Here is a 14,960-nt window from a genome sequence, read left to right as displayed (position 1 = left end):
GGCTTGAAAAAGATTGGAAACTGCTATTCTGAAAGGCTCCCCCCACCCCTGCCACCTCCAGGGCAATGTGGAAATTGACTTGCTCGACTCCCCATTAACTGTAGTATTAATCACACCATTTTAAATCCCAGGGGACTCACTGCAATGGTCCTGTGAGCCCAGAGCAATTATGAGTCCTCTATGTGGCAGGAAATAAACAAGCGCTGAATGCACCATTAAGCGTTTGCTGTACAGCGTGTGCTACCTGGATTCAACTGTCTGCAAATTAGAGGTTGAAATGGGTGCTACTCTGTAGAAGTAAAGTCCTAGTCACACTTGCCAAACACCAGAGGTACTTGTTATCTAAACTGCGGCTTAAGCTGGGCCAGTGCCATTGATAATTATTCCAGTTTTCTTGCCTATATTTTGCACAAATCACCATGGTGACTAGAAGTCTGAAACAACACAGGGCATAATATCAATAAACCTACCCCTTTAAAAATGCATTGCATTACGTTCAAAATGATGAGGATTCCATTTTTGTTTTGCAAAATGCTTGCTTTGAATCAAGGTCAATAATTAAGACAGGGATAATCATAAAAATCTAAGAGCTGATTTGGATGTTCCAAAGAAGTACTTATCCTGAAAGTCTTTGTGAAAGTCTATTTGACTCAGCAGGGGTCTTTGTGAACAGAAGGAGCTGGAGGTTGAGCGATGATTTCCCCAAATGTCTTCTTATGGTGCCACCCCAGGACCCCCTTTCCCCTGGTTTGGAGGGGCACCCTCGGCAGTATAGGGAAGGGATAATTTGCAAAAAAGAATCTCTCCCACACTTCTATTTAATAAAAGACACCATTGTCATACAGAGTAGTATAATTTAGCCTTCAAAGCAAAAAGGTGAAATTAACTCAGGTTGTTGTTTGACCGGGCTGCCCCTTTGGGCAGTCGACACGCTTTAGGATTTTTGAGTGGTTGGCTGGTGGTGGGAGACAGAGCAGTCAAGCAGACCCTTTCTTCAGATAAGGGCAACAGCTTTCTTTAAACACGCCTTCCGATGCATGTTCAGACAGAAAGAGTCCTACAAGACCCAGCGTTCCTCAGCCAGCCATGCAGGGAGTTGTAGGAGGTGTTTCTATCTAAACATGCACAGGATTGCCCCTAATTTGATCAGAGAAGAGGCCCATGCTTTCTGTGGTTCCTTTATTTCTGCAGGGGCTCTGGAGATGTAATCGCACTCCTGGCAGCTCCCATGCTTTGCTTTCTGAAACCAAATGTATTCTTGAGCCAAGGTGTCAGGGGCATGCCCATTAAATCCATGGTACGCTAGCCAGAACCAGTGCTTCCAGCTCCATGTTTGTGTTCCCCAATATGCACCAGAGTCTTGAAGAGGAAAAAGGGAGCTGAGAGGTTACTCCTGGAAAAGATGCAAACTTGTGAGATTTATAGCAACTGCAGTCATAGCATTTTGAAAGCACAATCAATTTTATGCTGTAATATTTGCCTCATAGCCTAGTGCTTAGGCTGCATTGTCAGTTTCTTTAGATGAGCAAAGCCAATAGCTGCACAGAGACAAGATAAATCCCGGGCAGCCACATCCTTGTTAGAAATAAACTCCTTTTCAGACTATTTTTTCACATCCTTTTATCCACTTTGAAAGAATGTTTGGTTTGATTCTTCAGTGAATATGTGCAAGTATTCAACACATCTGGAGGATACCAGCTTGAGGAAAGCTAGATATGTGGTTTACTAACTCCTGTATCCTTGAGCTGTCATGTTCCTTCTGGGGGTCGGGATGTATAATAATGTTGGCACCTCCTACTTGTACGTTCTGGGTAGGAGCTCACATGCTTCTGTGGTCCTAGTACTGTGGCCTGAAGGGCCTCAGGTGCAAAGCATCTTCCTCTTGGGCGGTTCCCACAGAGAGTTCATGCAGGAGCTGGAGGCTCCGTCCTTTCTGCTCCTCAGCCAGGCTCAGATGGAGGCAGGTGATTCCTTCCCCTTCCTCCTTAGTAGACTGCCAGGCATCTGGCCAGACGCTTTGCCAAGAGTCCTGGAGCTCCCGTCTGTGTAAGACACAATCTTGTTTCCTGCAGCCCTGGGAGTGACAGTGAGGTGAGGTACAGCGGGTTAGGGAAACATAGGCCAGTGGCATGGGGACCTCCATGTTTAAGACCTCCTTTCCAAAAGTGGCATGGACCCTACGTGAATTAATGTCATGTGCAGGATGGTAGGGAACACTATAACTCCACTATGCATGATTAGGTGAACACTAATCCATATTAAATTGGAATACCATACAACTATATTGTAGTATAAGGTTAGAATGCAACAGTTCTGCTATGCATGATCTGGCAAATGTTTTGTTTGGCCCCAAGGAGGCCATGAGTTGTGGGCTGGGCAGGGTTGGCGTTTCCCTTTCTATCACTGTTATTATTATTATATCTATACTGCCTAATAGCCAAAGCTCTCTGAGCAGTTTACAATGGCACATAAAATACAATGAAATATAATATATAGATAACAATATCGACATAAAATCACAATACAAAATACAAATATGCAAAATAATACAAAATTTAAAACCAAATATAAATGCAACAATAAAGTACATAGACTAAATCACAAAACCTGTTAAGCAGCTGAAATAATGGCACTATAGAATATTGGAATGAATTGAATGCCCTGCCATTCAGAACAGTTGTAACCTGGTGCCAAAAAGACAATAGACTTGGGGCCAGGCATGCCTCAGGGGGAAGCCTGTTCCATCACTGGGGGGCCACCACTGAGAAGCCCTTTGCTTTCACTAAGCCACCTGCCCTCAGAGGTGGCAATCAGAGGCAGCAAGAGCTTTCATCTAAAATATTCTGGCATTGGGGGTACTTTGGGCCTGCCCCCTTTTCTTCCAGCCCCACATGCCACTGGGAAGTGGCTCCTTAAACCTTCAGTTCTTGTGCTGAATGAGGTTCTGCACCCTTGCACTTTAAATTAGACACAGAAATAGTAATAGTAGTAATGATAATAATAAATTCATTTCTATACTACCCAAGAGCTGAAGAGGTGGACTGAAAAAGTGCCAGTGGAGCTTACAAAGCATTGGTCGAATATGTTCAAATCAGACTGCTTAATACTCGTGTGCTGCACATTTGTGTGTGTGCATGCACACATACTTTTTTGTGCCTTAAGCTTGCTAGATTGTGTTTGATGCATTATTTTTCTTCTAATCATTTGCTGCTATTTCTTCAAAATAGATACAGAGCAGGCAAAGAGGCCTGGCAGTTACGGGGAGGCAATAGTATCTTGAGGGGCAAAATGAGCTGCCGACACCTGTGGGATTCCTCCCACCCTTCTCATACCCCAAGCTGCTACCTGGCAGTTGCCTGCAACATTTCACAGCCAAGTGACCTTTTCGGAATTGAGGAAATGCAGTTTCAGCTTCTTCAGTCAAGAGTAATGGGGATGTTCATTGGATTGGTTACTGCCCAGTTCACAGATGGCATTTCAGTAGGGAATAGGGTAAAGAGAGTTTTCTGAAACCTTATTTCCTTTCTAGATGATCTAATCTGAAATGAGATCATGGCTCTGCATAAAAAGCACATACCTAGTTTGAAAAGCTTATGGAACACAAGGGACGCAGGCCTGATTCTCAGGTCGATGTCAGGAAGTGGGCAAGCTCTGGTCCTCCAGATGTTCTTGGGCTATATTGCCCATCTTTTTTATTTTTTATTTTATTCTGTAGACCCAAATTATGGAGTGTGCTCTTTCCCAGGTGCTTCCTTTACTGCATTCTGGTGTCAGCCAAAGACTTTTTCATTCTTCCAAGCCTTTGAACAGTTTTTAAAAACTGCTGCTTGGTTTTATTTCTAATGACAGTGCGATGTTTTAAAATTGCCTTTTTCCATGATACATTTGCTTGGATATTTATCTGTTAAAGATTATTTTATATGATGCTTGATGCTTATATTATTTTAAGTGATTGCTGATTATGTGAAGAGCATGTTAGTTTTTCATATGTATGGATTGTCTTTTTAAAAATAAAGTGCATTTCTTAAGATGTGCTTGTAGTCTGAAATGGTACAGACCAGGTGTAGTATTTTTGTCTCAGTGGCAAGCAGACCACAATTCAGCCAATACTATGCATTTTGAAATCCTGTTGTTTTTGATGAGGAAGTTGAAAATGTTAAATCTCTCTCATGGAAATGAATATGGCTACAAACTTAATTCTCTCTTTCATTCTACAGCTGATGGTAGCCCTGTATAACTGGCCTAGAGGTATTATAGAAAAGGCAGGCTATATCCATCTCCCCATAATATTCTTGTGCATTTAAATAGTGATTCCAGCCTGATCAGCCTGTAACATTAGGATATTTCTACATCACCCTTCAGTAAAAAGTCTTAGGGTTTAACATGAAGCTAATAACTATAATGAACATACTGCAAGATAAAATAAAGCAGCAGAAACAGGGACTAAAAATCAAACTGTTGAATCCAGCAGAATGGATGGAGCATGGATAATAGCAATCAGCCAGCACAGACTAGATGGTAAAATGCCCAGGCAAATGGAAAGGTCTTTGTGTAACACTGACATGAATCAAGCTTGGTACCAGGCCAGTCTCAGTAAAAAAATTGTCTCGGAAATCTCAACTTGAGTAAGCAGTGAAGGGTATTTGCTTCCTGTATACTCTCTGGACGTTTCCCCTTTCCCACCCTCCATTTAGTGGGTGATCAGAGGAAGTACCGTCTTGCTGGACTGAGCCCATCAGCAATGAGCAAGTCACCTGGTTTGGTGCATTTTTTACAAGTAAACTTGTTGGCTGTGTACTACTGTAGCACACACATTCAGAAACACTTTATTCATTTCATTGTGGGTGTGTCTCTGGCCAAGGGTACTCTAATGCCTTAAGTTGTCCATCAATAGCCAGTACAACCCAGTCTTCTGCCAAAATGACTGTCAATAGCTTCAACAAGATCAAAGTCAAGGGGCTGTACCTGGTTTCCAAGCAGGTGGTCCCCAATTCAATCCCCAGCATCCACAGGTAGGACAGAAAAGCTCTTTCCCGACACCCTGCAGAGCTCCTGCTTTCCTGTCTCACCAGTACTGGCTTAGATGGATGAATGGGCTGACTTATTAACTTAGGAACTTCCTGTGTTCCTATCAGACAGGTAGGTGGCTGTGGCAAATATGTGGGCAGTCCACGTCTGTGGTCTGACCACCAGAAATTGCATCAGAATCCATCCCAAGAGGCTCAGACCTGCATTTGTGCTCACATATTCTACATTAATTAGATTGATGTTTGTCTGTTTGATGCTCCCAGGTTCCTTGTATGCTAGTTTTCAGGAAACGGTTTGTTAAGAATTATAAAGAACGAACATATGCCAGATTGGCAGTTGTGGTAGTCTGTTGCAACAGCAATAACATCCTCATGTACCTGCAAAACTAATGCATTTATTTTGACCTAAGCATTTGAAGACACTGCCCACATTATCTGACAAATGAAGCATCTGCCTAAAATTGGTAGAGTCATATGCACATGCTGACAGGGAGCAAGGTGAGAGACATAAAGTGTGTTGTTACAGGGAACAGAAGTGCAAAAAATACCAACAGTGTTTGTTCTCTCTCATTTTCTTTTGCAGAAGAAGCAAGTGAGTCAGACAAAGATCCGGGTGATCTCAACCATTCTTTTTATCCTGGCTGGCTGTGTCGTTTTTGTCACCATTCCAGCAGTCAGTTTCAAATATATTGAAGAATGGTCCGCTCTGGACTCCTTTTACTTTGTAGTCGTCACCCTGACCACGGTTGGCTTTGGGGATTTTGTGGCAGGTGAGACATTCAGCCTTAGCCGAGGCCTGTTTGAGCATTCCGTGCAGAAAAGAAGATGAATGTCCTCTCGAATTCCACATTGTTAATTACTTACGTCCAAATAAATGTGTTTCTGATAACCAAATATAGCTGCAGTGCAATCCAAATAAGGCCAGTCGGTGCTTCACACTGCCATATTCTCAGCTGGGGCTGTATCTGCAGATGGTTGTGGGGTTCAGGGATCAGAGCTCAGCCATGCTTCAGGACAGGCTGAAGATGTGATCTGTTTCTGGGACAGAGAGGTGAGGGACATGGGCTGGTGGTCAGAGAGCGGATAAAGCACAGGTGCAGAACTTCTTTTAGCCTGTAGGCCAGATTTTGTTTTGGGGAAGACCATGGGGCATATTCCAGTAGTGAGCAGGGCCGAGAGTGAAAGGGGCAGAAGCGAAGGCAAAAGAGTGTGAGGCTGGAAGGAAAGACATGCCCTAGTTTAGCTTAACACTGTTACTGTCAGGCTCAGGCAGGGCATTTCAGCCTTTCTGAATGGGAAAAATGTGAAAAAGCTGCAAATCCACCAAAATGATGGTTGTGCGGGAACCAGCTAGTGATGTGAAGAAGGAGCCTGGCCTCTGGGGAAAACCTGGATGGAGGGATTGGGACCCAGGCAGATTTTGCCCCAGATCTGAGAGGCAAGGCTGCACCTGGCATGGTGATTATATAGTACCAGAAAGGTGTGTCATTGGTTTCTCAGGTCAGTTGCGCTGGCCAGTTTGATGAGTTGCAGTACCCTTTCTGGTCATTATAAGGAACTGCTGAGGCACAGATCAGGTCAAGACAATCTTCTGCAGCTGAAGCTGGTAAGTTGCCTCACTATTGTCAGGGAATATGACCCCTGCATCCTGCTTCCTTGGTCCACATGTCCCAGGATCTTCAGTAGCTTTCCTCTCATCTGGCAGCTGGGCTGTGCAGAGCCATCACAGACACCAAAGTCCTACCAATTGACTGTTGGGGAGGAGGAAGAGGGATGGGGTATAGTTCTCCCATGCTTCCCTTTTCTTCCCCAAGCAGCTAGTTGGCAGGATTTTAAAAATCTAAAGGACTGCACATTAGGGATGGATGATTCATCAGTCTTGGACTTGTGAAGGCAAATGTTAAGATATGCTTCTCCCATGTGGAAATGTGTATTTTTGTGTGCACTTTTTAAAATGTACCCCATTTAAAGAGATGTATTCTCCTCCCTCCAGTTCTTTCCAGTGTTTTAATGCAGCTTTGTGTATACTTTTCTCAAATATATTATTATCATCATTACATTGTATCTATATCCCACCTTTTTTCCTCTTGTGGACAACCTGAGGCATACACAGTTACATTTTTTGCTCACAATAACAACCCTGTGAGGTAGGATAGGCCAAGAGTGCGTGACTGGCCCAAAGTCACCCAGTGGTTTCATGGCTGAGTGGAGACTACAACCCAGGACCTGGGTTCCCATTCCAACAATCTAACCACCATGCCACACTGGATCTCGTTTTGAATGCACATTCTCCTAATATGCAATTTTGTCTGCATTTTTCCCCAAGATAAGCTGTATTCAAAGCTAGGAATAATGTGGATTTGTCCATGCAATTCTCTCTCAGTTCACTTAAAGTCTCGAGAGGTGTACATTGGTTGAAAATTCATCTGTATTGTGCATGTGCAGCTGTTTCTGTTGGATTTGAGCCTAAGATGGAAAGGGAGTCATTTGCAGATTTCCCCCCTCTACTCTGAAGAGAGGAGAAGCAGCAGCCAGTGAAAGAAAGTGGCTTTGATCTGGAGAGGAAAGGGAACTTTGCAACATGCCCAAGAAATGAACAAGCAACCTCAGGGTCGCCTAATCAGTTGGCAAAATAGTATTGTGTGGTCCCACAGTATCCCATACCCTCACTCTCTAGCATCTAAATGAGGCACACAAGGGAATGTAGCTTCTCTGTTCCATGCACAGTGTTTCCTGATAACAACCTCCTTTCAGAAGACAAGAGGAATGCTTTGTTTTTGTTTCTTAAAGTGGAAAAGAAATAACAAGTATAAATAATAGCTGTCAGTCCAAACCTCCACAGCCTTTGCAAAAGGGGCACACATATTTCAGATCAAATGGGCAGCCGCTTTTCAAGAGCCAGCCAGCCAGCCAATTATGCTCTCATGCCTTAATAGAGTTGTTGGCCTGGCATCTGCACCATTAAGGAGACCCAGCGCTGGATGCGAAAGACTAATGAAGCATGTGCAGTGCGGATGCTCCGTGCTTGCGGGGATGAGCGCACAGTGCGGCTGAGCCATAAACATCTGTGCCTGCCAATTACCAATAAGCAAAGGTATCATTCTGGGTTGGAGGTTGAAGAGAGGAGGGTGCTGGAGGAAGGGAAGCTGCTTGAGGTGAGCTGAACACAGAGTGATTGTATCAGCTGGTGTGGGAGGGCTCTACGCTGGTTGTGGGCTTCCTGCAGGCATTTGGATAACCGCTAGGCAAGCCTTCCCCAGCCTGCCATCCTCAGTGTGTTGCACTGCAGCTCCCAGAATCTTCCAGCCAGACCCAAAGATGGTCTTTTACTGGGTACAAGGTGCTGATCACCCATTCATTTCAGGGGCATGCCAGGGTTTCTTTCCTTATTTATCCATTCATTCAATTTGCATGCCACCCCATTAACCATTAGGCTGTCTGAACAGCTCACAATATATGCAAGACAATTAAAACAATTCACAATAAAACCTGTAATAACAATAATAGCAATACAGTCTAGTAATTTTAGTATAGTGTAGTAAATAATATAATAGTATAGTAATATAGTGAGATGAATATCAAAATAAATAAGATAAATCAAGAATGGAGGATACACAGCAACAGGGAATGGGAAATGGCTCTTTTTATGCAAAGTCATGCACAGACTTCCAAATGAAAAGAAACATGTCTAACCGAGTTACATATTAACCTGCATAAGAGCGCAGGTGGAGTGCCTGGCAAAAGAAGCGTGTGTGTTTCTTCTGGAGCATCCTTGCTCTCCTCTCTTGCGTGGTCTGAGTGGTGACAAGGGGCTGGGCTGATGCCCCACATATTAATGGGAATCTGAAAGCAGTGAATGCAGCCTTTGCTTCACATTTTGGCTACTGGTGAACCAGGCCCTATCTCTGATATAAGTGGTAAAGCTGAAATTTATTTAGGAGACGGTTCCACCTTCCTAATGGGTTTGGATTTCAAGGGCAAAAGAGTTCACCATTTCAGACCAGTTGTGAAAAAGGGCTCGTCAGACTCATGACTTGGTTGACCGATCTTCCCACGGCTCTGCCTTTGATCTTCCTTGGAAAAAAATCTGTTTGTAAAATATGGATGGTACACCACTAATGTTGATTTACAATTGTGTTATCCAAATTGTCTTTATTAATTTGGAAAAGAAGTTGTACTGCCAATAAATTAGATGCAAGTTCGGGGTGGGGGAGGGAAGAAAGGTGGCAGAAAGACAGAGAAAATGGAACAGATGGGAAAAAGCATTAGCACATGCCTGGTGCTGTCTGCTTCATCTGTGCCACAGACCACCTTTATCTGCTTTAAGGTAATTTCCCACTGGGACCTGTGTGATCAGAATAACCTCTCTGCAATCATAGCAACCAGAGCACAACTGCTTGTCCTTTTCTTACCTTGAAAAAAGCCATAAAGCTATAGGGACACACTGAGAGAATCAGAAACAATATTTGGGTCTCTGCCAGTAACATTATGCTTTGGTTTTTATATGAGTCTTTCATCATGGTAAGAATACTCATATAAAGGCTGGGTAGATTGCACTTTAAGGGTTCCTTGGAATGTTTCAGATTGCTAACAGCTTGTAAAAGTGCAAAAGCTCAGCAGGTGATGGAGGGAAGACTGAGCCATGGTACGGAAATAAAAATCCTCAGTTCTCCCCGCAGCTCTTTCCAAATGAATGACTTTTACAGTGCAATCCTATGCATGTCTATTCAGAAGTTGGATGTAGTCCAGGTAAATATATGCAATCCTGTATACCTTTACCTTGGACTAAATCCTCATAACTCAGTAGGGCATTTTTCTAAGTAGATGCAAAGGATTGTACTGTTTGTTGGCCTTTCTCAAAATTAACTTTTAAAAGTATAGAAAAAGAGGCTTTAAAATGTTGCCTTGCAAGTTCCTTACATTTAAAAGCTAGCAGGATATAGGAAAATATTTCAACTTGGTCTTGATATTGATTTTCCTGAACTTTAAACATTGGTGTGAAAAAACCTTGTATGATTACCTCTTATAGGCATTTTTAAGAATGAACAAGGAAATGGTGAGAATGTTATGGCTACATACAAGAAATGAATAATCAAAGGCCCAAATTCAATTATTTGAAAGACCTTATTTCATTTATGCCTTTGCCTATGTTTCTGTATCTACATATTTAATTTCTTTTTCAGTACCTACAATGTGCAGGCTGCTGGAGTTTGGGTCTTACCAACTGATTGTAAGATTACAAGAGCTTGTAAAGTTTACATGGCTGCCAAGGACAGGGAGGTTTGGAGGGCATTCATTCAGAGGGTTGTCGTAAGTCAGAGATGGCATAACGACAAAACTGCTTTTAAAGGACACAGTTGCTGCTGTTTTAATGCCATTGGCCTGGAAGAAATGGGTTGAGGAAATGAGTTATAGAGGGCTAATTTCTGCAATATTGTTGGCTGGGAAAAGAAGGAGGCACTTTAGGCCATAGCAAATGGACCTTTCCTAACTGAAGGCTTCAATCATAAATAACATTTCGAGAACCGGTAAAGTTTGCTGCTAAGGATCATAAGGCTGCAACTCTCTAGCTGTGCAAAGGCTGCCTGAAAGGCTGTGGGAAGCAGCTGCCCCTCTTTCAGTGGAGAGGACAAGTATACTAGAAGGAAAGCACCTGTGCTCCTGGAACCACCCTTCTGTCCCCAGTTCACCAGCAGAACTCAGTGGCAGCACAGTGGTTGCTTCCTCAAGGAATCGCTTCCCCTCGCCCCGGCGGCTGCCCCCTTATGGTAAAGCAACAGCCTTACCTTAGGGCTGAAAACAAGATCATGGAAACACAACTGGATCACCAAGGGGTGATCTGCTCACCATAATGAGCTGCTGCTTTTTTCTCTGCAGTTTTTGGAAGCAATGTAGGCTGATGAAAGAACAAGTGTACTGCTCAGTTTACTAATTAAGGGGCTATATTGGTTTTAATGTTTCATTAATGCTTTATATCATTGTTGAACAATTATATATTTAACTACTTTTTAATGTGTATTGTAATGTATATTTAATGTAATATAGTTAATGTTCTTGTAAGCCTTTTAGGTATATTTTTAATGTGGCTCATGGTATCTACAGTTATTGAACTTATTGAATACATATATGCAAATGATGAAGCATAGCAGGACCCTCAGCCCAGGCTTCGCCCATGTGGGGCTCTCCAGAAGTTTTGGACCCCTACCAGGCCCATGACAAATGAATAAGGATGCTGGGTGGTATCATAGAACATCTGGAGGGAACAAGGTTGGGATAGCTTGTGATAGCAATAACTTATCTAATAGATTTCAAGTGCCTGGAGGAATATTGTGCCTGGAGGAATGATATCCATGGGGTCGCGATGTGTCCGAAATGACTTCGCGACTAACGACAACAAAGATTTCAAGTATGAACCAGGGGTTGCTTTGTTTTGTTTCATTTTGCCTCAGGTGGAAATGCTGAGATCCCTTACCGGGAGTGGTATAAGCCCTTGGTATGGTTCTGGATCCTTGTGGGTCTTGCATACTTTGCTGCGGTCCTCAGTATGATTGGAGATTGGCTACGGGTTCTTTCAAAGAAGACAAAAGAGGAGGTAACTACTGTTAACTGATGGATCTCAGAGCGGGTTGGATCTACGGTCGTTTGGGGGCTTTTTTAGAAGGTGTGCCCCCATCTTTTAAAAAGTGTGTTTATATTTAAGAACAAAATAAACTGTATTTTAATGATAAAATAGGGACAACTTGTTTTGAATCCATTGCTCTGTATTTGTGTGTGTTGATTGTGTAAACCATCCAGAATGTCATCTTGACTAACAAGCAGTATAGAAATTAAACAAACAAGCCTGGGCAGATTTAAAACACACATAGACAAAAAAACAACTAGATCAGTATCACAAATTTCTAAGCAAGCAAAGAGAAAAAACCTATCCAAATAAAAAGTTTCTAAGGAGGAGGACAGGAGATGTGGGAGGAGGCAGGGGGAAACAACGAGGCCTTCTTCAGAAGATGATTCTAAAGTCCAGGTGCAGTCTGTGGAAGGCTCCATCAAATGGCCAAAAAGGCTGGGAGACAGAGATGGACTTCCCCATCAAATATGTTTAAATTACTCTTCAACATTCTTTCTGGTGGCACTTTGTAAAGCAGGAATATTGATCCTATGAAGGAAAAGGAGTGTCGAATTGATTTACTCTGAAAGCACTTTGATGATCAAACTGTTATCATGAAAAAGTAAGAAAGAAGGGTTATATATATTTAAGCTGTGCAAACTTGCCAGTTGAGGAACACCAACTAGCATATTGTGAAGGATCACTATTTAGTGCTGAAATCTTAAACCTAGCTCCTTCTCATCCTCATACTTATTCTTCTCATTTTTAGTTAAGCTTGGCACACTAGTCATCATTTTTAGGATTCAGCTGTAATCATACTCTGTAGCTTTGTATCAATTGGTCTCAAAGGGAGCTCCTATGCCTTAATAGTTTGTGTGAAAGGAGGTATTTGGCCAGTGTTGTTTTCATTTAGCTCTAAATCCATTACTTTAAATGGCATGAATGCAACATAGGGATATGACAAGACACTTTTGGAGAGCAACTGAATAAACTAGTAATTGTAGGGCTTTAGAAAAATGATGTACAACTGAGATTTATTTTATTAAAATTTGTTATAGTAATGAAATATAGGTAGATAGATGGTAGACAGATAAGAAGTATCTCCTGTGGTTTCCTCAGCTTTCCTTGACTTTTGTAATCCCGTCCACAGGTTGGTGAAATCAAAGCCCATGCAGCTGAATGGAAAGCCAATGTGACTGCAGAGTTCAGGGAAACTCGGCGGCGGCTGAGCGTGGAAATCCATGACAAGCTCCAGAGAGCAGCCACCATTCGGAGCATGGAGCGCCGGCGTCTAGGGCTGGACCAGAGAGCTCACTCACTGGATATGCTCTCCCCAGAGAAACGCTGCGTCTTTGCTGCCTTGGACAGCAGCCACTTCAAGGCTTCATCTCAGGAAAGCATCAACAACAAACCTAACAACCTACGCCTTAAAGGGACCGAGCAGCTGAGCAAGCATGGGCAGGGGGCATCCGAGGACAACATCATCAACAAGTTTGGCTCTACATCCAGGTTGACCAAGAGGAAAAACAAAGACCTGAAAAAGAGCATCCCAGAAGATGTGCGGAAAATCTACGAGACCTTCCGGAACTATTCCTTGGACGAAGAGAAGAAAGAGGAGGATACTGAGAAGGTGTGTCCCTCAGAGCATTCAAGTACTGCTGTTCTCACCGACTGTATTGAGCAGCACATGGACCTGGAGAACGGCATGATCCCCACCGAAACCAAAGAAAGGGAACAGGAAAGCAAATCATTACTTGAAGACAGGAATTAAATGCAGAAAACCCCAACTGCTCGTTGACTCTAATGAACCAATGTTAGTCTTTTGTATATGTACATGATATATATAGATATAGATAGATATATGTATCAAGACACGTGCCTTATACAGACTCCTGATTCAGTCTGAATTACATAGCATCCTAGAATCTTTCACTGTGCCATAATGACCGAAGCACTCTCTGCCAGGAGAAATCACAAGGCAAGCACTGGAGTAATGGCACCTGAAGGTGGAATATTGGCAGCACCAACCTAGTTACACTTATCACGGAAAACTCAACAGGTGCCAGGGTGTTACAGCTGTGAAGGTGAATAGCAGGGCAGGAATGTGAGAGCAGAGACAGACAGCTTAGAAGAGCATTTAGGGGCAGTGAGAAAAGAACAACCCACTTTCAATGGATCACAAGCTCCTTCTTTCACTGCTGAATTCTTTTCATTAAAAGGCAAAATAACGGGGTGAATGGTCAACTTTAAAATAAGGCAGTGTTTATGGTTTAGCATAGAATCCAAATATGATTGTTTTCCCTCAGTTTCTATGAAAAGAAACAAATAGGTAAATTAGCTTTCAATATTTCCCCCCACCTCCCATGCACAAAGAACCCGGATGCTGTGGAAACATTGGCGAAGACAGAGCAGATGTTTTTTCCGGGAAAAAGAAAAGGAAATGCAAGAAAACACCATATTTGTGAATGTTTCTTATAACAAATGACAAATTTAAAAAGGGAAAAATAAGGGGGGAATTCACATCCTTTGAAGAAATCCATGTTATAAAACTGATAATACACTGGGGAAAAAAAAACTTTAAAACTCAAAAGCTGCATTGTTTAAGGGAGGAAAAATATATAACCTTGTGCTTGGTTCAGTAAGCAGTGAGCCACTTGATTTTTAAAATGTTTGCATCCACACTTTGTATCACTGAAGGGGCTTCAGTTTTAATGCTTAATACTATGAAGTCAGAAAGCAAACCCTTTGCATGATGTCAACTGTTTGCTATTTTCTGTAGCAGACTTTGAATTTTTTTAAAGAAGTAGACATAAGTGCATATACCATACAAATTCAAGGGACGGAACAGCTTTCAGCTCTCAGGGCTCTGTGTCCTTACTGATGGTTAGGGTTAGGTGGTTAAGGCAACTCCCTAGAACAGTGAGAAAACATGATCTAGTATTTTAAGTGCTTATAGCTTTAAGTGCCATTAATAGCATCATATTGTGCAACTGTTCAATCACATACCTTGCTGAATATTTTCTGTTCATTTCTACTTTTATTTTCAATTGGCTGGCTGGCTGGCCTGCCTTCCTTCCTTCCTTCCTGCCTTCCTTCCATCCGCCCATCTGCCCTTCCTTCCTTACAAGCTAAGCAAAAATCTCTTTTCATTGCAAAACAAACAACAAACAAGAAAAAGCAATTACACTTCATAAGAAAACTGCAAGTAGCTTCAGATGTCAAAATGGATGTCCAATGAAAAAGACAGGAGAAAATGAATTAATGGGAATTGTGTGTGTGTGTGTGTGTTTGAGAAATGCTGGTGATAAAAGGGAAGTTTATTTGTAATG

General features: G+C 42.4%; 1 protein-coding gene across 1 annotated transcript in view; it reads left to right on the top strand.

Moving 5' to 3' along the window:
- The window catches only part of KCNK10 (potassium two pore domain channel subfamily K member 10), a 73,191-nt gene extending 59,789 nt beyond the window's left edge, over positions 1–13,402 (top strand). The window contains exons 5-7 of the mRNA XM_044436622.1: positions 5,611–5,797; positions 11,477–11,619; positions 12,782–13,402. Coding sequence (XP_044292557.1) covers positions 5,611–5,797; positions 11,477–11,619; positions 12,782–13,402 — 951 coding nt within the window. The remainder of the gene's footprint in view (positions 1–5,610; positions 5,798–11,476; positions 11,620–12,781) is intronic.
- Positions 13,403–14,960: the final 1,558 nt, after the last annotated feature.

This window comes from Varanus komodoensis, unplaced genomic scaffold (assembly GCF_004798865.1).
Source record: "Varanus komodoensis strain SLA01 unplaced genomic scaffold, ASM479886v1 scaffold3, whole genome shotgun sequence".
In the NCBI taxonomy this organism is placed as follows: domain Eukaryota; kingdom Metazoa; phylum Chordata; class Lepidosauria; order Squamata; family Varanidae; genus Varanus; species Varanus komodoensis.
This window is presented reverse-complemented; position numbering and strand designations above follow the sequence as displayed.